Genomic DNA, 24,731 nt, shown 5'->3' with positions numbered 1-24,731 from the left:
GGGGGGGGGGGGGGCGTGTATGGCAGCTGTACTGAGGACAGGGCTTTGGCACGGAGGCTTTATGCTAAGAATTTCAGTTTGAACGGGAAAAGCAGCTGGGTGAAGCAGTGGCCAGGGAATGGGTGGGGTTTTGTCCATGGCCCTGGAGGCCCGGCTCTGACTGTCCCATACAGAACTGGAGCGCGGGGGTGGGAGAGGCTGGATTTGCCAGCAAAGGGGGAAGGAGAGTGCTGGGAAGGGGAGGACTCTATTCCAGGACATATTGCTGAGCAACTGCTCTGGTATTGCATTTTCTACCTGCAAAATCCCTCCCAGACAGCACTGGCTGAGTGCCTGCAGCCCCTCCGAGGCAGGTTAGTATCCCTTCTCCCAAGAGCCGGGGGCACAGCTGAGGATGCTGTGCCTGTGCCTTGGTGGTTTGCACAGGAAAGGAGCAGAGGCTCTTGTCTTCTGCCAGAGGCACAGCGTGTGCAGGACTGATTAGGGAAATACCATTTGCAGTCCAGAGGAATGAGTGTGATGGGGTCAGAAATGCAGGATCCAAGCAGGAGAGTGTCTTGTAGGCGCCTGCCTGGGGTTACAGCTCTGCTCTGGTGCAGGTCCCTGTTCCTCTCTGATTTCGCTGCCTTGGCGTTGGACCCAGGAGTCCTGTGTGGTTTCTTTGCAGCATTGTTCATCTCCCTATTGCTTTCTGCAAGCTCCTGCGCCAACCTGTTTGGCCAGGTTGATAATTTTCTCCCTGTAGACCTGAATAGGCTCAGCTTGCTGCTGCCAGGCAGCTGGAAATAACTTCTCTCTCTCGGCTGGTCCTTCTGTTCCAGAAATATGGTGTTCCTCTGGGGTCTGTTCCTGCTCTGCCTGTCTGCTCTGCACAGTCACCTCAGGGTAAGTTGCTTCACTCCAGGGATGGTGGGGGCCGCTGCGGTGTGAGCACAGACCTCCCCCCCAGCCAGCAAAGGGAAAGGGAGCGAGGTGCCTCTCCTGCTCCAGAGCACGGGGCAAACACCACCTGATGCTTCTGTGTGAGAAGCCCTGGAAGTGGGGGACACTGCGTCTCTGCTATGGGGCTCACCTGTACCCCAGTGCAGCAAGGTGTCTAATCTTCTTCCCGGCTAACATAGCTGTGGCTATTCTCATTATCCAAGTGGATTTCTGTAGAAAATCTCTGGAAACTAGGCTTCAACTGTATTTAGTGGACCTGACCCTCAGGGGTTAACAGGAGGTTGTTTAATAACAGCTTTTTTTTTTTTTTTTTTCCTCCCATTTTAAATCTGGATCCCCGTCAGATCTGAGATTGCAAAACTGCATTGCTCAGTTTCTAGAGAATACATTATTTTCTACCCTTCTGACCTGGTTCCTTTCTAAACAAATACAGCATTGGCAGTCACTTCCATCTCCCCACGGTGCACCCCACCGCCTCTGGGTCTGCATCCTAAAGCCCTGCCTGTGCTGTAGCCACACGAGGAATACCACAGCCAGGCTAGTGCCAGTGTCCAACCTGGCCCCGTGGGAACGTGTTAGGAGTGGGGGCAGAGAAGTCTGACTCTGGAAATTCAGAGACAATTATCTGGAACTTAACTTTGTTTCTTTGTTGTTTTTTTGGTTTTTCCCCCTACAGTTTTCTTTAGCACATGCCATGGAGCAAACGCATCTCCTCTTAGATAAAGATGGGGAGCTGAAGGTAAGTAATGACTTGTTCCACCCAAGGGGACTGACGTTATGCCGTGGTATTTGCAATGGTTTTCCAGTCTGTCCTCAGACGGGATGAGTTCAGGCAGCACAATCCAGCAGCACCAGTGCAATGACAAAGTCCATCCTTGCACAGGCTTCCCTCCCCACCTCACCCCCTGCTGCTGCCAACACTCTACTCCGTCCTGTTGGCAGCACCAGCCTCAGTAACTGTGCAGTGTGGAGCGTACAGGGACTGGCAGGTGGATTATTAATCTGATTGGTAAGGGAAGATGAGGAAAACAACTAGCTATGAGAGTTACAGGGAGAAAGACCCGGAGCTGATGCTAACCATGGAACCTGTCTCTGAGAGCGCAGCGCTCCTGCAGGAGAGGGATGTCATCCAGAGAGATCTCAGGGAAAAAGCACGCGTTTAAGACCGTGCAAATGTGAGGACAGTAGCAGCAGTGCTATAGGCTAAAGCTCAGAGACCTGGAAAATGAAGAATTTGGAGAGAAAAGGAATGGAAAAGAACAGACAAGTCAAGAACAGACAGATGCCTGGAGGAGGATTTGAGCCAAAACGGATCAAGGCTGTGACAGCAGCCGAGGGTGCTGACCGATGCACGAGGCAGATCAGCAGTCCTAAAATATGTGAGGGGAGGTGGTGAAATCAAGGTTGAGGGTGATGGATCTGTAAACAGTGAACGTGCAGGACATGTACTGAGCAGGTGGTGGTTCCTGCCCTCAAAGCACGTCTCTTGGGCTCGTGTGCCTGGGGCAGGCCCTGAGAGCAAGTGGAGGAGGAACCACTGCAGGAGCCTCACTCAGTCCATTTTCCCAGGATACTTTCAGGATACATTTTCCCAGGACTTTCTGTTTTCCATACCCACAAAGTTAAAAAGCAAACTGAAGCAAATACACCACGAGAGAAGCTGGAGAGTTTTCTCAACCCATTTAAGTGTGCAGTAAGGGCCATGAGGGATGGGATCTCTGTGCTCCTGCTTTCCTGACTTTATCCTTGTTTCTCCCCAGGATGTGAAAAGTGCTGGAGTTGCACAGTCTGCTCTGCTGGGGGCCATCCCAACCCTGCCAAAGGCAGAGCTCGTGGACTTTACCTACGACAGCTTCCAGGAGGTTGATGAATCCATGTTACATTTCACCACCACCCCACCAGGCATGAGGAACGACTGGAACTCAGAGGATGAAGCCATAGCTGAGGCTGTGGGCTGTCATGAACAGCAACCAGCTGGGAAAACTGCCTCTTCTGAAGAGGAAGGAGAGGCTGAAGATGAAAGCTGTGAGATGACTTGGAAGAAGAGCAAGAGGCTAGCAGATGGCTTGATGAGATTCAGCATCGATCTCCTGAGAGAGGTCCAGCTGGAGTCCAACAGAACCAATGTGATCCTGTCACCCCTCAGCATCGCCCTCGCCTTGTCTCACCTGGCACTGGGTAAAATCTTGGTTATAAAAGCACCAGTCCTGCCTTTCCCTGTACCCCCTCCTGGAGTCACCAGGAACCCATGAAGATTAAATACACTTAATCTTACTCCTGCAGCTTCAATTAGGTGCTATTACAATTGAAGCTGCCCTCTGTGGCCCATGCTGAGGCTCCTACTCTCAGGTTTCTCCTGCCTCTTGTAAGGCACAGTCTGTTTCTAACAGGAGGCAGGCAGAGTAATGTCCCTGTTTTCCACTACATGGGCCTGAACTAATGGGAATTTGACTTTGATTTTCAGGAGCAGCAAATCAGACAGAGAAGCATTTGCTGGAGGCGATGCACCTGCAGTCGGTGCCGTGTCTCCACCACATGTTGGGCACCTTTCACAGAAGGCTCACAGGATCGACCCTCAGCCTTGCATCACGTCTGTACCTGCAGAAAGGTGAGAGCTGGCACAGGGGCGTCTGTCCGGGTGTGGGATAAAACTCTTGGTGACAGAGTGATGGAAGCACACTGCCATAGCAGATGTCTTCCCTAAGCACTCCTGGGGAGTGTCATGCTACCAGCTGAGCAAATTTTTTTCAAGGTCTGATGACTTCATGTGGAATTCTTCCCCTTTGCCAGGATTTGAGGTGAAAGAGAAGTTTCTGGAGGATTCAGAGAAATTCTACAGGACAAAGCCCATGACTCTGTCTGGGATGTGGGAGGATGACCTTGTAGCTATAAACAACTGGGTAAAGGAAGCAACTAATGGACAAATACCCACCTTCCTCCAGCAGCTCCCCAAAAACACCGTGATGCTCTTGCTCAATGCAATCCACTTCCATGGTGAGCTCCACAGGCCTTATTTTTCAAGCCTGATCATCCAGAGGAATAGTTCAAAATCTACTAGTTTTCTGCCAGCACTGTAGCTGAATGGCACCTCCTCTCCTTGCTTCCTGCTAGTCAATCTGTTTGTTCTTTTCTTGTACCTCTTGCTATTCCTCTTGCTTAGATTTCTTTACAGTAATGATTCCCAACTACTTCACATGTGCTAAAAATGTTACTTGACGGCAGAGCCAGGATGCAGCAGGTGGAACCTGCAGTATTTTTGCCTTGTGGTTCAGGATCCCAGACGGTGCCACATCACTGCTCATCTTAACCAGGTCACATGCAACTCACTACACACCAACCACAGAGCTCGGAGGCAGCTTCTGTGGATTTCTTTCTGACTACAGCACAGTGGTCAGGCACATCCTCCTCTTTTAATTCCCTGAGGGTTGTTCATGGAAGTGCAGACTAAACATTTGTGGGGTAAATCTGCAAATGCGTTAGCTTGGGTTTAGAGCACTGTTTCACTCTAGGCAGCACAAAGGCAATACTCTTCATTTTTTCAAAGCACAAACATCCATTACTTTATCTTCATAGCCTTCAGTAATCTCCCACGCTGAGGCATGAGGATTAATCCTTGTCCTTTTTGTTATTCCATAGGCCTTCTCTGGAAGATAAGAGCTTCACGCTGTTAGGGCCCTTCCAGCCTTGGTACTGACTTCTCTTTGTTGTATTTCTACTTGCCTGGTCACTATCTGCCTAGTTGGAAAGCTCATGATAGGAAGAGTGTCAGCTAGACAGTTTCTGTTTTCCTACCCAAATTTAACTTTATTGAATTCTAAACTTTTATTTTCACAGGGTTTTGGAGGAATAAGTTTGATGTTAGCTTCACTGGGCCAGACGTATTCCACCTTGACAATGAGTTTGTGGTCCCAGTTGAGATGATGAAAGCCCAGAAGTACTCCCTGAGCTGGTTTACACTGGAGTCCCAGGACATTCAGGTAGGGCTCTATTAGGAGCACTACAAGTTTTGCTTGGAATTTCCTCCTGCCATTGTATTTCACTGACTGCAACTATTCTCTCCAAAAAACCCAAATGTCTTTCAACAGGCATAGCACACAAAAATTTAATAAGCATCCTCTGTCCTTGCTTCTAGTAGGAATGCTGAATCTTCACTCTCAATCTCTAGGAAAAACAAAGAGATATTCCCACTAAATGGGAATTAATGGAGATTTAAAGCCCTGAGTTAAAGATAAATGAGGAAATATGGAAAGGAATTCCCTCAGCGTATTGTTGGAGCCCTTCAGAATACAGCTACTGCCAGAACGGGTACAGTGTTTGTGCACATGGGCATCCACCCCACCGTGTTCACTAAAATCTGATGCTGTTATTCCAACAAACTTTCTTCCCTGAAGAAATCAGATACTTCCTTCCCACCAGGCTGGTTTTGTCTGATAGCTAGATTGGCTCTGCAGACCAATTAAAAAAAAGACTAAATTAAAAGCATCACTTTCTGGACTTCCTCTTCCATAAATTCTGGTTGGTTTTGTTTCCAGGTGGCCAAGTTTCCCTTTAAGAGTAACATGAGTTTTGTGGTCATTGTACCAAACCAGTATACTTGGAATACTTCTCACGTGCTGGAGAACTTCCCTTACAAACAACTGTGCAAGCTTTTCCCCAAAGAGGTACCCACCACAGTGAAGATCCCCAAAATAAAACTGAACTACCAGCTGGAACTCAACAAGGTTCTCAGTCAAATGGGTAAGGCCTCTAACAGGATTTTCACAGAATAAGTGAAGCTGATCAATCTATATAGCATCTGTTCTCTGACACTAAAAACTGCCATCCTTGTTTCTAAAGCTGTGCCTCACAGCTTGCTCCAGATAACGTCCCGACTCTTTCATCTCTTATTCCTCTCCTCCTCCTTACTCTTTGCTTGCCTAGCACCAAATGTTTTGCTCCAACAAGATTATACTATAGAGAAGGCAGCATTCACAGTTCCTCACAATCTTTACGAGTTCTTCCTATTCCCCTACTTGCAGCCAAGACCAACTTCCTCCTGTGCGTCAACCTTTATCTCTTCCTTTGCCATTTAACATAGTGTCCAGGACACAGAAATTGCCAACAGACAGAATGCAGATCTCAAAACCTGGAACTGAGAGCTCACTGAAATAAAACACTATGCACTGCATTTCCAGATGAGAATAAATTGAGTTCACTTTGTTTTGCAGAATTGCTTAAACAAATAATCTCTGTAAAAATGTTTCCAGCCCAGCAAGAAAGAGCCTTCAGACTTGCTGCTGCTTTTTAAGGAAGGCTTTAAGTTCTTACACTACTGTCCTAAAACAGGTGGACAAAGCTTATGAAAACTGTTCTGGTTTTGGCACCCTCAGCCCTTCATACAGAGACGGGGACTGGGGAACCTGGCTGGACCATGACTTTTGCTTCTGTTGCCTGCCAGTTCTCCAGTCCTCCATGGTGGACAAGACATGTAGCAACACATTAGGGAATTGTTTTCTTCAGGCTGCTTTGAGAAAAATCAGAGCTGATGGCACCAACCGGGAAAGGTTAACTTAGTCTCACTTCTCTGTAGGCCTCCAGGAGCTGTTCATAAGCCCAAATCTCCAGAAGATCACAGATGAGCCTCTCTTCGTATCCAGTATACAGCATCGATCTACCCTGGAGCTTAAAGAAGATGGGGTGGAAGCATCTGCTGCTACCAGCATCGCGATTTCACGCTCAGTCTCTGCCTTCAGCCTTGACCGGCCCTTTGTCTTCATTATCTTTGAAGATGAAACAGGCATCCCACTTTTTATAGGCAGTGTCCAGAACCCTAACCCCAATGCTGCTCCCCAGATAAAAGAGCCACGGAACTCACATGAAGCAACAGATGTCAATGAGTACCCCATGCCCAAATGAGAGAAGAGCAGAGCCTGAGTGTTCTGGGACTGCTGCCTGACCCTTTGGACCAGCCAAGAAAGGCCTCCTGTCCTCGGAGGCCTTCCTCTGAGGCCACAGGAGGCAATCCCTTGCAGTTTTCCTTTACAGATCCCTAGAGACCAGTCCTGGGATAGCCTATTCCAGCCTTGATGAGCTTCTCCAGACTGGGGTTCCCCTCTGTTGAACCTGAAAAGCTTGCTCTGCCTGGATTTCCCTTCCAGGGCTCTCAGTGCTGGAAGGGAGACTTCCTTGTCCCCAGACTCTTATCAGAGTCTTTATTAAGCTCTTATTAAAGTCCCCTGTAGCCTGGAATCATTATTAGCATCTGGCAGCTTGAACAACAGCCAGAGATATTAATATGGCTCTTCCTTCCGCAGTTCCTGTGAACATGTCTCCCTTGAAGTGTTCCTCTGAAAACCATCTGTACCCACCTAGAAAATGACCTCTAGATAACTGGACTAGTAACCATCTTTAGGATGCGTCAGATTATTTCCAGGCAGAGGCTCTTTTCAAAGATTCCCTTTTCCCACACCTAGGCTCTTGGGATCTGATGTGGGAGGGTCTGCAGTGGGAAACCCCTCTGGATCCTTATCTCCAGCCCTTTTCCTGGGAAACTCTAGGTTCTTGCATAACACTAGATTTTTTGAGACATATTTTATAAAGTGTTTTTTAGTAATTTTTATGTTGGCAGAATAATAAAGAGTAAAGCAGAATATATTTGCTTAAGGTGTTGCCTTGAAAGACCCAGCAGAGAAAGGAAAAAGGCAGGTAACTTGAATGATTGCAAAGACTGGGAGGAAAAAAGTCTGGGCGTGACAGATGGGAAGATAAGAAGGGCTCTTTGCAAAGGATCTGCTTTTTGCTACACCTCACCACGGAGGACAACAGGGGCTGGGAGGTGAAATGGCTAATCTGTAACGACTGTCAAAGGAACAAGTCCAATCAGCTTTGGGCATCTCACCTGCAGAAGGTGCAGGGCCCACTCAGAGCTGGCTTTGTGAAAGGGGCAGAATTCCTTGAATTAGGTCACGAGCTCAGCAGCAGAGGGACAGGAGGGTATTTTGCCTGTGAGCAGCAATACAGCGATAACCAGGAAGGTGACAGTCCTTAACCTTTCTCTTGGGCAAAACCTGACCACCGCTGGCACCTACTAGGAGATTCGAAGGTGCTGGTCTGGCATCTGCTATCTGCGATTTGTTCTTCTACTGGGATACTCCTTGCTCCACAGCACAATGCTGTCGATGGTTGGGAGAGCTTCCAGGGGAAGGAGGGACAGGTTTTCACACTTGTAGCTACATGTCACTGCTTTTGCCCTGTTCTGGCAACAGGTAATGTCCCGTTACAGCTTCACTTTTGTCTGGGATGGGCACAGCTCCCTGGATCCTTGTTCTGATACAGCAGTGCATGTCTGAAATGAGCTACCACGAAAGATTCTTGGGAACTCCCTCCACCCAAGCGAGCCATCCTACCACTTAAAAATATTAGCCTAACTCACCGTAGCCTGCCATGCTGCAGCTATTTCTGTACAAAACAACTGCTGTCCGTAGTAGATTCTGCTTCCGACCTCCCTCAGCTTCTGGTTAAAAAGGATGGTACTCTGTTTTTGTGAAATAGCAGTTACAGAGCACAAGGGCCATCCTTCTGGCAGTGTTTTCCTCACTTGGGAAGACTGCCTTCCCTCAAAGGAAGGAGCAGAATGCTTCTGGGAGCCTCCGTCCCTGAATAGTCTGCACCATCTGCTGGAATAAGAGAAGGACTGACTCACTAACCATGAATTTTGGGGATGCAGGAGACTTTGGGGAATAAAAAGTCCTGGCTCAAACCTGCAATTACACATTTCTCGCAGTCTAAAAGGGGAAGAACGGCTAAAGATAATGTCTACCCCTCTAACCAATGCAATGACACATACCTTTCAAAGAGAGGGTGTAATTACAGAGCTATATAATTTTAACAAGTAAACCCACAAGAATTCAGCCCTACTATGAGGGCATAGCTCTAGCCCACAGGGAACATTTCAGCTTATTTATTTATACAGATTCACTCCTAACATTCAGAAATACCATCCCACGCCTTAGGTAAGTCTTGCTTTGGCTACTGCAACCTCAGCACTCACCTCCCTGAATGCCACCCTGTTGCAACCTGTGCAAAATTTGAAGTGCAACTCTTCCTTTTCACACCTCTGCCCTCCAGCTCACCCTCTTCTGTAAAGTTTTTTCCCCTCATTCTCAGTTTCCCGAACAGCTTTGGTTCTTATTCCCATCTTTCTGCCATCCCTCCTCCTCCAAGCTATTCTTGTCAAACTATTAATTTCATCGTATTTGACAGTACAGCAGCCCTCCATAACTGTGTTTTGCTCAACAAATGATCAGTTACACCAACCTTAAGACTCTCTTTCACTCCACTGACTCTCCAGAAGAGGCAGTTTGTAAAATGCAAAGTAATATTAATGTCTCTGCTCAGGAATTTCCACTTTGCATTGCTAAGCTTTCATTTTGACTGAGTTCTATTCTGAAAAGACATGACTAGCACAGGGCATCTACTCTACAGCTCATCTGCACCACTGGCTGAGAATATCAAATAAGGTTCAATTTCTTTAATATTAGATGTATTTTTTCTTACTAGAGCAAATTCATATGAACGTGATCAGCAGTTCCATAGCAGAGGTGAAGACTGTTCAGACAGCACATTGCCTACTGTCTTGAACCCAAACCAGAACAACAGTAAAAATGTTTGTTTTAACAAAACTGATTTAAGCCCTTGCATCTAGTTAGATGAGTAGAATGCACCGTTTCAGGGATCCCTTTCACCTACAGGAATAAAGCTGGCTTTGCTCTATAATAGCATTCTATACAACTGCCAGTCTGATTTAAAAGGTTTAAAACCAAACCTGTATTTAAACAGATGGGCTTTCATGTGAAGATACAGACGAGATGTAAAAACCTGTCTAGTGGTCCTTCCATAAAGGGCATTTTAATACCATAAATAAGGTATCAAAAAAGAGATAAAAACCACCAGACGATATCTCTGTAGCCGACACCCCCATTCTTGGGCCGATGATGGCAGACTAACAAGTACAAATATCTCTCTCTGCAGACGATTTCTCACAGAGCCAGCTGAGCAGCAGTTGAACACAGAGCTGTGACTCTTCTTGTTAGAAAGAGTCACCTTTGAAGCACTGACTAATCACAGGGCAGACTACCTGATTTGCTTTTCCGGCTTGCAAAACCTGCAGTGAATGCTTCTCTAAAACCATCCTTCACTCTTTGCTGAGGGACTGTATTTGCTCAGTGCCATCATGTATGAGTATCTCCTTATCACCTGTTAGTGGCGAGGCTGGCAGCCCCAAACAGTGACATCCCAGTGCAAGCCTAGACTGGGGGCACTGACATTACCGGCTACAATTTACTTTCAGCATTTCCAAGTAGACAAACAACTGCCTGGGATCAGGCTAGCTATGTGTCCACTTAGCCCAGTATCCTGTAACAAATGACTGGGGGGAAAAAAAAAGCCAAGAATGACCAGCAACAAGGAAAAACAACCGTTCTCTGTATTGCCCAGCTGCTGAGCCTGATGTTACATCCGACCATTGTTAGCCTTCAATGGTCCTGTCTTCCACTAATTTGGTTTGGGTTGTTTTGTTTTTTTTCCCCTCCCAAATCTATTTATCTTTCACCTTCTGCAATATCTAGTTACAATGATTTCTACAATTTAGTACTTATGAAAAAAATACACTCTCTTGATTTAAACGTGCACTGATGGGTGCTCCATAGAGTATTCTATTGCAAAAAATAATGAAACCTCTCTGCCCTTTCCCCTCTCCAGATCATTTATCATTCTGTAAGCTCTTAGAACATTCTGTTAATTCATCTTTTTTACCAAGAATCCTTGGATTTTTAGTCTCTTTCTTGTCAGCCAAAAACTTTAAGACAGTTACGTTAATAACTTCTTGTTAACTAGTAACTAAACACTGGATAGAACCACTTCTGAACAGCTTCCCCTTAACTGCTTTAAACAGCAACAGAATCCTGCTTCCACTTTGCAAGTCTCTCCATTAAATCTCAGACATAAATCCATAAATCCATTAAACACTGCTGCATTAACCATACCTCTGAGACAGAAGAAATTCCCTCATGTGACACGCAGCAACACTGTGGGGATAAAAGACTTGCTCAAACAGGGCAGGGAGCATCTGCCTCTCCCGCCCTTATCACAGGAGCACATTTTTTGTGGAGGGCAGGGTTAAAAAGTTAGTGCAAGTCAGCGGGAAGGTGGCAGCAGCAGAAAATGGGAGCAGAGCACTTTAAGAGAGCCCTGGGAAGCTGTAACCTGAAGCCTGCCGAAGGCTGGGCTGGGGGAAGCAGCAAAAAGCAGAAGTGGCTGCACCAAACCCACAGTGTCCCCGATTCGCACCCGCTGGGAGCCGGCAGAGAGGAGCCCGAGGTAAGGGGCAGCTCGCCCTTGCTCACTGCCAGCAGCAAGGGGAGCAGCGGGCAGGGGCTGAGGCTGGGGAGCTCTCAGAGGACCTGGGAAATGGGAAGGAAGGTTCCTCTGCAGGTGTTAGAGGGTGGGATTCCCACCAAATGAGAGATCTCACCAAGGGCTGGGAGCCACCAGCATCCTAGGGCACCTCTTTGCCTCCGGGTCTGAACTGTGCTTGGGAATTGGGGTGGTTTTATGCCCTTCTAGCATCTGTGTTGCAGCTGAGAACATGCTTTTTCTTTTTTGATGGTAACAATTTTGGTGATAGTCAAATCCTCTAGAGCTAGTGGTTGCAAAGATGCTTCAGGAGTTAGTGCTGTGGGGTTGAGCAATCACAGCGAGCAGTCTGAACTCGTGGGTGATGTTTCATAGCACCCTAAAATTCAGAAATGTTTATAAATGATGTGAGACTTGTACCGCTATAGATGGAAAGCAAAATATTTCCTTTGCACCTGCAGGCCTTCACAAACAGACAATTCCCAGACACAAAGTTCCTTCTCAGCTCATTTCTCAAAGTTTTCTTCCTGTACCTTCCTGACTGTCACATCACATGCTGCATGCTGTTGCTCCTTCTATTCTCTTTAGAGGCAGTCACAGATTTTAAAATCATGCCTGAAACCATCCCACCTCTGCTCCAACCAAATTCTTTTCTCTGCATTTTTGGCTGTGTGCTAAGAGACATGCAAATAGAATCCAGATGTTCAGGCCAATTCAAACGCAAAAGGCTTTGTCTTTCTCAAATGGAAATTGCTTTTTGGCAAAGTTTGAGAAATATGAAGCTGGTGACAGTACTGGCAAAAACAATACAAATCTGCAAAACCAATCTCCGCTCTCATGCTCCCAGGAGCTCTGTGTAGTTGGAAGCAGAGGTTGTGTTGAGATTTTTTTATTTTTTTTTTTCCAGAGAAAAGGTTATGCTCCATGGAAAACCTTCATCTAGACTAGGCCAAACCTCTTCCGCTCAGCATGCAAGAGTACTGCTTGGTGCAGGCATCCTCACAAAGCCCTCGCTAAGATCTGTTTAACTTAAGACTCATGCAGGGCTTCTATCATCTCTTTTTCAGCATGGTGCCTATTCACTGTAAAACTCTGCAGTGATATAAGCAAACCTAACATCATATCCACAATCGTACCACCAAGCGCACTGGTTTGTTCTAGTATAGTAAATCATCTTGTTACACAGCTTCTGCACCAGAATACCTCATCCACTTGGCAGCTCGGATAGCGGGAGGTCACAGGATGCAAGTGCACAGGGAAAAGAGGGTACCACTTCTGTGTTATGCTGTCTAAACACAGATGAAAACTTAAAACTTCCAACACATTTTTCTCCAAGGCAGAACTACCTGCAGAAGAAAAGGGTTTTGGCAGGAGAGGGAAACAGTGAGCTGCCTTTCACTGAAGTAGAACCTCTGCCTGAACAGACCGGGTCCTGAACTGGGGATGTTGTAGCCACGTGGCTTTAAGTTGTATTTCTACCAGCAGGCATGTTTTCTTTATAGCTAAAGTTAATCTGAAACACATGTTCTTTATCCTACTTCACTGGATGCCTGGATCACAGGGGTTAGTTAAATACAACCCTCTTCCTTTAATTTCTGGGAATCTATATAAACATTGCTTCAGACCAGCCTCAGTGGCGTCTGTTCTTGGGGGCATGACACTTACTGCAGTAGCTCTGGTTTACCCGCAGTGAAACCCTGGGTTACACACTGCCCTTTGGACCAGACAGATCTGTCTGGAAGGGCCACATATGACCATACTGGAGTGACTAAAAGTGGATTCCAGAGAAAGAACAGCTTTGGGGAGTTCAACACTTTTCACTCACCTCCATTAAAAATGTTGAATAAGCCAAGCTCTGTCTTTCCCTTCTCTAGCTCTGGCCCAGCGTGAGTATTTACTCCCAGCCCCTTTCCTTACTGTTTTTTAAGAAAGCTCTTCCACTTTTACTTTATCAAACTGCAAATTGGAAGCAAAGGACACACATAGGCTGTACAGACCTCCAGGTATGTGCAGACACAAGAAACATGACAAACTACTGCCCCAGGCAGGTAACTTGTACAGCAGAGCAGCAACCACTCAGTCTTACCTTCTGCTGCCCCATTCAACAATATGGATTTACTACCTTTTATAAATTAAGTATTCAATTTTTTTAAGTCTAAACCTCAAAATATACAATTTAGTGCTTTTCTGGACCTTGGCACTTAGTAACTGCCAGCATCAGTGTGGTTTGGGCCACACACACATGCTTTTGCACTCAGGCACACCCAGGCATGAGCACTTGCCCAGTTTAAAGTCACTGGGGCCAGGCTGGCTGAATACTTCAAACCAGAGGAGAATAAAAACCCAGCTAAGATCAGGTGTGTGTTTCACAATTGGGAAGGACAAGCAGCAGCATGTGTCATTACAGTTCCTGTCACAACTAGGTACAGAAAAGAGTAGTGGTAGAGATATATTTGCTCAGCTGCTCACACTACCTCTGTCATGTTCTTACTCTGTAGGTTCAGGCATGCAGATTCCAGTGGTTCTCCTTTTCCTGGGTCTCTTAACTGTCCCAAGCAGATCCCAGAACTCGGCTACTGAGCAGGTGAGTAGGAAACAACATGCAGAGAGTGAGGGAGAGATACTCAGAGCAGGCAATTTAATTTTAGAGAATCTTACAGAAGGATTAAACGTTACCCTCCTAAGTTACTAGGATTTTACTTAGCAACATAATGAGACTAACTCCTGCTTTACCTAGATAAAACCACAGTAGTTACATCAGGGGATAACCGTGAAGCAGAAATAGTGGATTGCAATCAGAGTGCTGCCTTCAGCTTTACTGCAACACTTTAAAGTAACTGTTGCTACGCTATCAATAAGATCAAGCCAGTGTTTTTGTAGATCATAGGACTGCTTGCCTTTGAAATGTTTAATCACAACCATACCTGCCCTTGTAAACTGCAAGTCTAACCCAAGTCTAACTCTGTACCTGCTAGAACTCTGCCACCGCTGATGGAGCAAACGCTGGCGAGGTCGAAGAGGAAGATCCGTTCTACAAGAGCCCTGTAAACAAGCTGGCAGCTGCAGTCTCCAACTTTGGCTACGACCTGTACCGGCAGCAATCGAGCCGGACAGCCACTGCCAATGTGCTGCTGTCTCCATTCAGCCTGGCTACGGCCCTTTCTGGTCTCTCGCTCGGTGAGTTCTCGCCCCTTTTCCTCACGTGCTGTTTGGCCCAACAGCCTTCCTTCATACTGTTGCCCTTGTTGTTGCCAGGGGCTGGAGAACGAACAGAAGATGTGATTTCTCGTGCTCTCTTCTACGATCTGCTTAACAAAGCTGAGGTCCACAACACTTACAAGGACCTACTGACCAGCATGACTGCACCAGAGAAGAGCATGAAAAGTGCCTCCCGTATCATCTTGGAGAAAAGTAAAAGTCCTTCCCCTCTATCAAATTTTACCTAAATACTAGAGGCAGGTAGAACATACTGAATAACACCACACAAACAGCTTTGGCTCTAACGTACCTCTGAGCCAGGATGCAGACAGTGCATGGAATGCTGTTGCTGCTCCAGAAAAAGTCTGGCAAGTTTGTGTGCACAGAAATAAAAGACCAGTCTTATGCACACAAAGACACTGGTGACAGAGCAGCTAACACGTGGAAGACTAGAATTGTTGAGAATTTTTCTTTCACTCTAGGTTTTCTGGCAGGTGTTGTTAACTTCCAGGAACTACAAATCACATTTTCAATTTGTGATAGCATTCAGCCATATTCCTTTGCTTAATTCCTTGCAGAACTAGTTGAAATGTCTGCTTTCAGCATGCAATAAACATCTGCTGAGAAAGCTAAGAGCTATCTTTTGGAACCTGCTAGTTCCAAGAATCCAATAGGTTGAGTAAGCTGTACTCATAAAGCAAGCTGGAGAAAGAAGAAAGACTGATGTAGGAATAGCTGTGTCCAAGCCTTCTGTTCTTATCTCCGTTCTTTACTTTTCAGAAGAGTTATCCCATTCTCCAGCATGGGTGGCTATAGGATTTGGATTGGTTTCCTCAATGTGCCTTCAGTCATTCTTCTTCAAAGCATGTTTCTGTACACACACAGCCACAGAAATTTTATGAGAGAACTGCTGCTGGGCTTTCGATTGCAATCTGCTGCCTTGAGATTGTTTTGATAAGGGAGGTAGCTGCAATATCAATGTTTTTGTTCCCCAGGACTGAGGGTGAAGCCTGGTTTTCACAGCCAACTAGAGAAGTCCTACAAGATGCGTCCAAGGGCACTAAGTGGCAATACCCAGTTAGACCTCCAAGAAATCAACAACTGGGTACGACAGCAGACAAAGGGCAGGATTATGCGGTTTATGAAGGATGTGCCCGCAGACGTCAGTATTCTCCTTGCTGGGGCTGCTTCCTACAAGGGTAAGAATGTTGTGTACTTCGTTACAGAGAGGGTCTGTTACGCATGTGTTAGAAGAGGTGCGAGGGAACACTCACTTCCCATAGAGCAAACAGACTTCCAAGGAGACAGAGTGTAAGAAGAAAGTGTTTGAGAACGTTTAGTAAAGAAGAAAAAATGCACACTACCTGAACAGAAATAGTCCTTGAGGGAGGGAATATTACTCCTGGGAAGCTGAGGCTTGAGCTGTTTGCAGTAAGAGACCAGAGAAGAAAGTTGAAGCTCACAAAACTCCACAGCAAGGGACAGAATATTACTTTAGGGAAGGCACAGCATAATCAGTACAATGAACCTTTTTACCACTGTAGAGGGAATGGAGGGAGATACTAGAGAGATTCTAGAACATGCTGTAAGCCAGCGTCATGGAGAATTATTGCTTAGAGACAAGGAACAAAATAAAGGGTGGGGAGAGAAGTACTTTATATGCATTGACACAATTGTTACCCTTTAAAATAGTTTTGTAATTACATAAGTAGACATCAACTTCCCAACAGCTACTCCACCCATACACTGGCTTGATTTTTTTATTTCCCATTTAGCCAATTCTCAGATGAAAAGGAGGGGCCAAAGAGTGGCAGTAAATCAGTAGCTCCAATCAGTCTATTTCCATCTCTACCATCATTCAGTTATGCCTCAACTCCTAAAGCATAAATATAATATATATATAAAGCTCAAGATTACTCAGCCACAGACACAAACCTAGTTTCATATGCTATTATTCCAGAAAATCCTCCATTTTATCTTTTAAAAAATAGGGACATGGAAAACCAAGTTTGACACCAAAAAGACTGCCCTGAAGGACTTCCATCTGGATGAGGACAGAATTGTGAAGGTGTCCATGATGTCAGACCCCAAAGCCATACTGAGATACGGTTTTGACTCCGAACTCAACTGCAAGGTCAGAGAGCAAGCATTGCATAAGATCTCTTAAACCTACTGAGGAACGGGCTCAGCTACACCTACCTGTTAACCCATTCCAGAAGACAGCCTTGCTCCTCCCATCAGGCTAGTTCTGCAATCCCTATTTTGAAAGGCAGCATGCTGATTCTTAGAATATCCTACTTCTACATTTGCTATGTGACAAGCAGTCCAGAATTTAAATAATGCACAGGTCCTGTTAGCCTGTATTGCTTGACCTAAAATTGGGCAAGAAGGGCAGGGTACACTCCTCATAACTTTTCATCTCTACCTCTTTCAACAAATCTTTCACTTGTAGCATGAGGGCAAAGGTGTTCCAGCCGAGGATACCCCAGAGCAATACTGCAGTCCGTAAAAGGATTCAAGAGGTGAGGGAGAGCACTTGCCATGGAATAGCAGAAAGAGTGCAGCACGGGTTGATGAAAGCCTGGGTGCCAGAGGGGTCAGCAAGCACTGCATCCGATAAAAGCAAACAGGGAAGACACCAAGTGTTAGCTGGGAAGGCTGACCAGGCAGTTGAGATTCAGGCCCGTGCCTGGTACGGGATGTATACAACTGTTTGTTATTAATGTGACCCTTTCTTATTTATAACTGGCCTTCCAGATTGCCCAGCTGCCACTGACAGAGGGAATCAGCGCCATGTTCTTCCTGCCTACGAAGGTGACCCAGAATATGACTCTGATTGAGGAAAGCCTTACTTCTGAGTTTGTCCACGATGTGGACAAGGAGCTGAAGACAGTCCACGCTGTGCTAAGCTTGCCCAAACTAAAGCTGAATTATGAAGAGGCACTTGGCAACACGCTAAAGGAGACAAGTATGTACATCACCCCCCCCTGCAGACTGCCAGGGCTCAAAGCAGTGGGCAAGTTGCTTCCTGCTCTCAGAAGAGTATGAAGCTGGTGGGTTATTAGTTAGGTCGTGCTGTCAGTCTGTAGAGAGGTCACCAGCAACTAAATCACCTTGGTCCAGGACTCCTCAACTTTTTATCACATCTTTCCACAACGCTTTTGAGAGAGAAGCTCAGTACAAACAGGTGTAAGCTTCTTCTCCCTGTTCCCCCAATAAACCAGAGCAGCTGCGTGCCCTCCCGGATCACAGCATTAGCAGTACTGCTCCCCCACCTGTAATCCATGCTTTCACCTAATGGAATTTTCTTTCTTTCCTCCAGGGCTCCAGTCACTTTTCACATCACCTGATTTCACCAAGATTTCTGCCAAACCTATTAAGCTATCTCATGTGCAACATAAGGCAATTCTGGAGCTTAGTGAAGATGGGGAAAGATCCACACCAAATCCTGGGGTGAATGCTGCTCGTCTGACCTTCCCCATAGAATATCACGTGGACAGACCTTTCCTTCTTGTACTGCGAGATGATACCACTGGAACCCTCCTCTTCATTGGCAAGATCCTGGACCCCAGGAGTGTTTAGATTCCTCCACAGTAATCTGCAATGGTAGGGCCCAAATGGAAAGGGTGGTACTGGGAGGGATACTGGCTCCCTGCTCTGCTGCACAAAGACACAACTTGCAAATCTTATGCCTTCATGCTGCAATAAAAGAGCTTTTGCTATTAATCTCAGCAAGCCCCAGTATTCTCCCTTGAAAGATTGTCTGCCGACATCATGTCTTCACACTCCTTTTTTCCCCAGATGAGCCACAATGCAGTTCTATGTTCTGTTATGCATCACCTGGTGTACACTGAGTTTTTCCCTATCCTGTCTTCCAAACTGACACCAGTTGTTTATACTGAATCCCTCATCGCTGACAGATCTGCACTGGTAGCCCTCCAAGTTCTGCACTGTCCCCTCTTAGAGCTTGTACCAGCCTGCTGCCTCACCCATTCCAACCATTTACCCTTCACGCTGGCAAGGAGAAAAGAGCCTCACAGCATTAAAAATAAAAGGCAGCGAGGTTTGGATGACTGCAGGTTCATAACCACCAGGGTACCACACAGGAGATGCACATCTCTAGAAACACACACCCATACACAAGCATCTCAAACATTTGCTTCAAACCCACATGCAGAAATTATACAACAGCATCTCTTCCCACCATACCACACACAGACCCCTCATGTTAGAATTGGTCATTTTATTTACAACAGTCTCACTAAAGAGCATTTCAGATTTCATTCACTTTTTATCAAATCATTACACATGATTTTTCAGCTTGTACTACATGACTACCTTACCACACAAAACTTAGCTTTGATGAAAGATCACATTGCAGCTTCCTTTGACAGGGAAATTAAGTCCTCTGAAGGATGCTTTTGGGAAGCTCTGACAGACAGGTCTTCATCTCTTGTAGTTCTTGGATCTGAGTACTCTCAGGACCACAGTGCACTGACAAAATCTCCTCTGCTCTTTGAATCGTGCTCAGAGCTTCAGAAACTGCAAATCTGAAATAGGAAGAGAAGAAGAATAGAGCACAAAAAATACTTTCATTCAGCTCCTTGACTTACACAACCTTTAATCCCTCCCACAACAAAAGTCTGAGCCTATTCAGGGTACAGAGGCAGCCCTCCACAGCCTTTCAGCACCAGGCAAATAGTGTGCACTTCAGCTGCAAAGGGAGGATGATGGGAGGGAAAAAAAATGTAAGGAGATGGACAAAAACTTAAAACATAATCTTTGAGTATAGGTACCCCACTATTTCCTCACTGCAGCTCCCACTAAAATTAATTCAGTTAGAGGGAGGTGTTGTGATAAGATTTTCAGAAGCAGTCAGGGGATCTGATTGCCAAAAGAGAACCCAAAAAGAGCAAGGGGATTTTATTTCTTCCTTTGAGAAGATATCAGCAACATTATACAATGGAGGTATGAACATCAAGGGTGACTATTTGTCAAAATAACACAATAGGACAAGGAATAATCAAGCCAGGGAGAACAGAATCGACAGGCACAAAACAGAGAGATGGGTCCAAAGAGAGCCATGAGATACAAGTGAACCCCAATGGGGTTAATGAACTTGCATTTGAGTAATGGCCAACTGCTGTACCTGTGCCAGACTGCCCAGGGTCCTGTGAGACACCCTGCAAGGTGCCAAGGACCACTGGCCATGATACTGTGTCAGACACATAGGAATGGTGCAGGGAAGGGACAGAGAATGAAAGCAAATTTACCCATTGAAGAGAATTTGTGTCAGCTTGAAAAGTTCATGACCCATTTCTATACTCGATGGCCCGTGATGCATTTCCACAATCTCAATACTCCTCTCCAGGTGTCTGGCTGCTTCCTGCCACTTCCCTGATGGGAAAAAACAAACCAAAACAAGAAGTGAGTCATGAATAAATACTTTCTAGAGCTACTGCCACCAGCAGAATCTGACAGCATTATGCGAAATGTGATGAACTATGTCCACAGCATTCTAGTGAGGATGCTGACCTCAGAATCAGGACAGGGAATCTAGAAGAACATGAGATCATATTACTGTTCACTGGCTGCTGGGAATGCAGTTTTGGCTGAAGTAGTCAGTCTGAAAGCCCTGCTGTCAAAACTAGAGAAGTGCAGTAGGAGAAAAATGAAAGGGCTAGTCAGAGAAAAGGCTAGTCATGTTAAATTCAAAGTTCAGAAAACTACAGATAATGAGAAGATAATACCATACCAAGAGTAGCATAGACCTGTGCCAGATGATCCTCCATCTCTCCCATCAGCAAATGCTCTGGAGACAAGAAGTTTCCAGCATCCATTTGACACTTCAGCAGCATTTTGATAGCCTGATCTGTAACAAAACAGGGTATAAAATTCATCCTACTGGCCAGCCTCCAGCTTTCCATGGTCCATGAAATAAAATCAGTCCAATTTCATCTTTGCATCTTACACAGCTAGATTTGGATTTGGTTAGAATCCAACACTGACTTCACCTGCAAACCTGTGTACTCTAAGGCAGCGTTGGCCTGACTCACTCCAGGAAAGCAAGGCCTGGGAATCTGTAACTCCCATGCTACCCTTGAGTTCTTTTAGTTACTACAGAAGAACGTGTGACTTAGATTAACACCCGGATCAGGGGTATAAAAAACCCTAAAGCTCAGGTCCCCAGGGACATCAGGCTGCATGCCAGAGGACCCCAACTGCACAAGCAACAGTGCCATCTCATGGCTAGAGCTATGTCTCCCGATGTGTACTCATTAGCTGCTGACCTTAAAGCAGAAAGCTGATCCTTACCAGCCTTCCTGTCTCTTAGCAGTTCTAACGCTTTCTTGATTTGTTGCTGAAGGTCCTGTAAACGGTGTGACAGGCTCTCGCTGCTGACTGAGATTGCACAAGCTTCATTTGAACAACAAAGCGTGTCTTCCCCCTGTGGAAATCATCCCTGTGATCATTCCTGCTCACGTTCAACTCAACACTTACTTTCCATCTCCATTATCTCTGTATTGTGTTACAGAGATGCTAAGCTGTTTCTCAGTCGCATTCATTAAACAAAGTGACTTGCTTGTAAACTGCTATTAGCTTATTCGATTTTAGGAGAAATATCCAGGAATAGCAACGACTGCGTGAGCTATAGATTAGGCCAAAGCAGGGTCATGTGATACACAACTAATGTTTATACAAAATACATACTGTGCTGATTTCTCCCCATCTAACCCACACTACACGCTGTTTTCATTTACATCCTGTGAACTGCAGAGTGCGACTACATACAGACCCTGTCCGTACACCTTCTGTTCTACACTCCAGGCCTCCACTTTCTGTCCTAAATATCTCCCTCATAGCCTTGATATTCTGAAGTTCCTTCAGCAAGTTCAGAGGGATTTTAAAGGCATTATTTTCCCTACAATGCTAGAAGACTGACATACAAGAATATTACAAGAAAGCTGCTAAGAACAGTGAGATACTGTCTTGACTCTACAGGGGCTTTTGTCTTCTGAGAAGACATCACAGACTGAGCTCTTGTCCTGGTTTTGGCTGGGATAGAGTTAATTTTCTTCCTAGTAGCTGGTACAGTGCTGTGTTTTGGATTTAGTGGGAGAGTAAAGTTGATTACACATTGATGTTTTAGTTGTTGCTTAGTAGTGTTTATACTAAATCAAGGACTTTTCAGCTTCTCATGCTCTGCCAGCAAGAAGGCTGGAGGGACACAAGAAGCTGGGAAGGGGCACAGCAGGACAGCTGACCCCAGCTGGCCAAAGGGATATTCCACACCATAGGACATCATGCCCAGTATATAAACTGGAAGGAAAGCTGGCAGGGGGCTGCTGCTCAGGAACTGGCTGGGCATCGGTCAGCAAGTGGCGAGCAATTGCATTGTGCATCACTTGTTTTGTATATTTTAATTCTTTTATTATTATTTTATTCCTTTCTTGTCTTATTAAATAGTCTTTATCTCAACTCACAAGTTGGGGTTTTTTTTTTTCCAATTCTCTCCCCCTGCCACTAGGGGTAGGAGAGCGAGCAAAGAGGCTGTGCGGTGCTCAGTTCCCAGCTGGGATTAAACCACAACAGTCCTGTAATGACTTTCCCAGAGACCCAAACATTACAGATAAGTTATACAGTCATCACTATGGAAAAAGTACCTGCATTGGCGCCCGGCAGTTAGGACAGCAGAATGAGTTTCTTACAGACACGACACTCCTGACATCAGACTCTAACTCATCAAGGCACGCCTGACAGCGACACTCAAAGAAATACTGACTGAGAAGCTGTTGTCTCTCAGCAACCTTCATTCTACAGTGGTGAGGCCCTGCAAAGGGATGGCAAGGGTAGAAATCTCTAAACAGGTACAGGTCTTAAAATCACACTAAATCTATCTTTGTTATAATTGAGACTAGACAGATCATCTTTTGGAGAGGACATAACTGGAGAGCAAAAATTTAACAGTGGTCTGGGGAGATAAAATCTTACGTTGATATCTTTGATCAAGGCTTATACATAGACTCTAAGCAACATTATACTGGAAATTATGATATTAATAGCAATCAGCTAGCATGCCAAGTAGAGGTGAAAGGATGTCTGCGCCTTGAGACAAGCAGAGAGTTAATACTTACCATAGCAATGGAAAATCTCTTGGCCGCTTGGGATTGGCTGTGATGCCCTGACAGTGGCAGCCGTCCCACTAAATGACACGCTGATATTGGGACAGCACGAATGGTTCAGAAGGCTGAGGACAGGAAAGAAGGCTGTCGCCAGGCGCACAGGCTTCTTATTTACAACAGCACCATCTCCGGACCCTGAAGACAGTGGAAAAACAAGTAGGTTGAAAATGACTGCTCAGTAACCCACGCAACTTATGCAACAAGCACTGTGACCAGCTGCAGATAGCAGTAGACAGGTTTCTGGTATATTGCTGCAATAAATAATAGCTAAATACCCTCTGCATGTACACCAAAGAACAGGCCAGCATGGGACAGGCCATTAAATTTTAAACAAGTCATTTCCATCTGCAACGGGAGCTTTTTACAACTGGTAATTCAGTCTCTTCACACAAGCTAGATGAGCAAGGACAATAGAGAAGGGGTTAGAAGTTTTTATCTCACCTGACTCCTGCATTACAGTGATTGCTTGCGCATTACATTGCAGCTGCAACACATGCCTCAGCATTGCTTCTGCCATAGTCTGCAGCTCTGGAGACAATTCACCCGATGTTTTTTCACATGTCTTCTGTTTGGACCACTTCTCAGATGACTCTTGATTCAAAACAGCAGCCTCTAAGCCAGCTTCTTGCAGTTCTTTGCATATAGCTACTACACTCAGCATGCAAAGGAACTTATGTTCAGGGCTATGCTTCTCAGCATGTGGCAGAAGGTTGAACACAGCTTGGTAAGAACTCTGGTACTGACCATTTTCGTTACAACCAGGGATACCTCCAGTGCCAGCATTTCTAGCTGGTGCCTCCTGGAGATGTTTGCAGCTTGCCTCAGGGTTATGAAGGTCCTTGTCACCACCGTGGGACCATTCCACCAGTCTGCGAACTTCTGCATATCCCGCCAGCAGAACAGTCCTCAAGGCAACGTGGCAGAAGACCCCTAACGTGAGAAGCAGCGCTCCCAGGGAGCACTCTGTCCTGTGGTACTGCTCCCATGCCACATCTGCACAGGTCTGGCTGCAGTACTTTGCGTAACTGCACCCACGGCAAGGCACCGAGGCTAAGAGCTGCCTCAGACAACGGTGGCAATAAAGATCTGCATTAGTGGCTTGAGTATCCCATGGCGTTTCGCTACTGTCCTGCTGGAGAAGACTCTCCCCTGGGCAGAGCACGCTTACAAAGGCCTCTTCCTTCAACAGGCTCTGTCCTGGCAGGATGTCCTGGGACGCCACCAAGTGACGTCCTCTCTCTGTATCAAAATTCAAGCTCAAAGATGAAGATGCACCTGAAATACTGTCATTCTCTTCCCAGATCTCCAACTTTCTTTGAGCGTCACCACGTGCTTCTCGTGCAGGCTCTGGACAGCTCTCTTTCTCATGTAATTTAATTTTCAGTTGACTTAACTTTTTTAGCAGTGTCTGGCGTGCAAGACTAGTCAAGATCCCATCCATAGCAATTTTATTCTCCACCAGACGGAGGGCGTCTGCTGCATCCTGTAACTTCCCCAAACACAGCAGACACTCAGCTTTCCGCAGCAAGACCTTGGGCAGCAGCCTGTCTGGATAGCCATGACTTTCAGCCCTGGCAATATCTTCCAAACAGACCTAGAAACAAGGACAAGGCCTTTTAAGCGTACTTGAAAGCCAGCTGAAACTCGTGCTCTTTTATGCTATCTAAGATTCAGAACACTTTAATGCAACAATGGTAATCAGCAAATTCCATGCATACAGCCATGTGTTGGCCAAATAAAGCTCCTGACATAAAACAAGAAGGAAAGCAAAAGCCCTTCAGAAAGTTTAGTAATGATGGATGCTCTAAACACAGCTTCAGAAGCACACCTGATCTGCAGTCTCTTGTTCTAACAAATACCCATTATTGCAGGATTTGCAGGAGCACCCACCTGAACTCTGCATGCAGTACCACCTCGGATGGTGTCTGGGCTCTTCCTTGCTTCAATTTCCTCTCTTACTACACAGGAGGCCTCAGGCCACCCTCTGGGTGCACAGACTTGCCTAGGGATACCCGG

At 45.9% G+C, this 24,731-nt stretch overlaps 3 protein-coding genes across 5 annotated transcripts in view; 2 read left to right on the top strand and 1 right to left on the bottom strand.

The window, feature by feature from the left end:
- The window catches only part of SERPINF2 (serpin family F member 2), an 8,092-nt gene extending 527 nt beyond the window's left edge, over window positions 1-7,565 (top strand). Inside the window, exons 2-10 of one of the 3 annotated variants that reach the window (XM_026861383.1) lie at window positions 316-353; window positions 822-885; window positions 1,619-1,681; window positions 2,703-3,120; window positions 3,407-3,550; window positions 3,733-3,936; window positions 4,777-4,919; window positions 5,475-5,679; window positions 6,512-7,565. In XM_026861383.1, the coding sequence (XP_026717184.1) occupies window positions 826-885; window positions 1,619-1,681; window positions 2,703-3,120; window positions 3,407-3,550; window positions 3,733-3,936; window positions 4,777-4,919; window positions 5,475-5,679; window positions 6,512-6,837 (1,563 nt within the window). In that variant the 5' untranslated portion in view covers window positions 316-353; window positions 822-825 and the 3' untranslated portion in view covers window positions 6,838-7,565. Of the gene's footprint in view, window positions 1-315; window positions 354-576; window positions 594-821; window positions 886-1,618; window positions 1,682-2,702; window positions 3,121-3,406; window positions 3,551-3,732; window positions 3,937-4,776; window positions 4,920-5,474; window positions 5,680-6,511 lie in introns of those variants that run through there. The other 2 variants (XM_026861382.1, XM_026861381.1) reach the window with 2 other exon arrangements.
- Window positions 7,566-11,007: 3,442 nt separating this feature from the next.
- SERPINF1 (serpin family F member 1) lies at window positions 11,008-18,263 on the top strand. The gene is made up of 8 exons (XM_026861541.1): window positions 11,008-11,298; window positions 13,833-13,918; window positions 14,310-14,511; window positions 14,590-14,745; window positions 15,528-15,731; window positions 16,524-16,666; window positions 17,290-17,500; window positions 17,855-18,263. The coding sequence occupies exons 2-8, from the start codon at window positions 13,841-13,843 to the stop codon at window positions 18,112-18,114; spliced, it is 1,254 nt and encodes a 417-aa protein (XP_026717342.1). The 5' UTR covers window positions 11,008-11,298; window positions 13,833-13,840; the 3' UTR covers window positions 18,115-18,263.
- A 492-nt stretch (window positions 18,264-18,755) lies between these two features.
- Window positions 18,756-24,731, bottom strand: part of SMYD4 (SET and MYND domain containing 4) — a 6,962-nt gene continuing 986 nt past the window's right edge. The window contains exons 2-8 of the mRNA XM_026861849.1: window positions 23,157-24,309; window positions 22,668-22,850; window positions 22,197-22,363; window positions 20,848-20,980; window positions 20,288-20,404; window positions 19,806-19,929; window positions 18,756-19,082 (exon numbers count right to left, since the gene is read on the bottom strand). Of these exons, the coding sequence (XP_026717650.1) occupies window positions 18,932-19,082; window positions 19,806-19,929; window positions 20,288-20,404; window positions 20,848-20,980; window positions 22,197-22,363; window positions 22,668-22,850; window positions 23,157-24,309 (2,028 nt within the window). The 3' untranslated portion in view covers window positions 18,756-18,931. The remainder of the gene's footprint in view (window positions 19,083-19,805; window positions 19,930-20,287; window positions 20,405-20,847; window positions 20,981-22,196; window positions 22,364-22,667; window positions 22,851-23,156; window positions 24,310-24,731) is intronic.

This window comes from Athene cunicularia (genome assembly GCF_003259725.1).
Source record: "Athene cunicularia isolate RWA chromosome 19 unlocalized genomic scaffold, athCun1 chr19_part1, whole genome shotgun sequence".
In the NCBI taxonomy this organism is placed as follows: Eukaryota; Metazoa; Chordata; class Aves; order Strigiformes; family Strigidae; genus Athene; species Athene cunicularia.
This window is presented reverse-complemented; position numbering and strand designations above follow the sequence as displayed.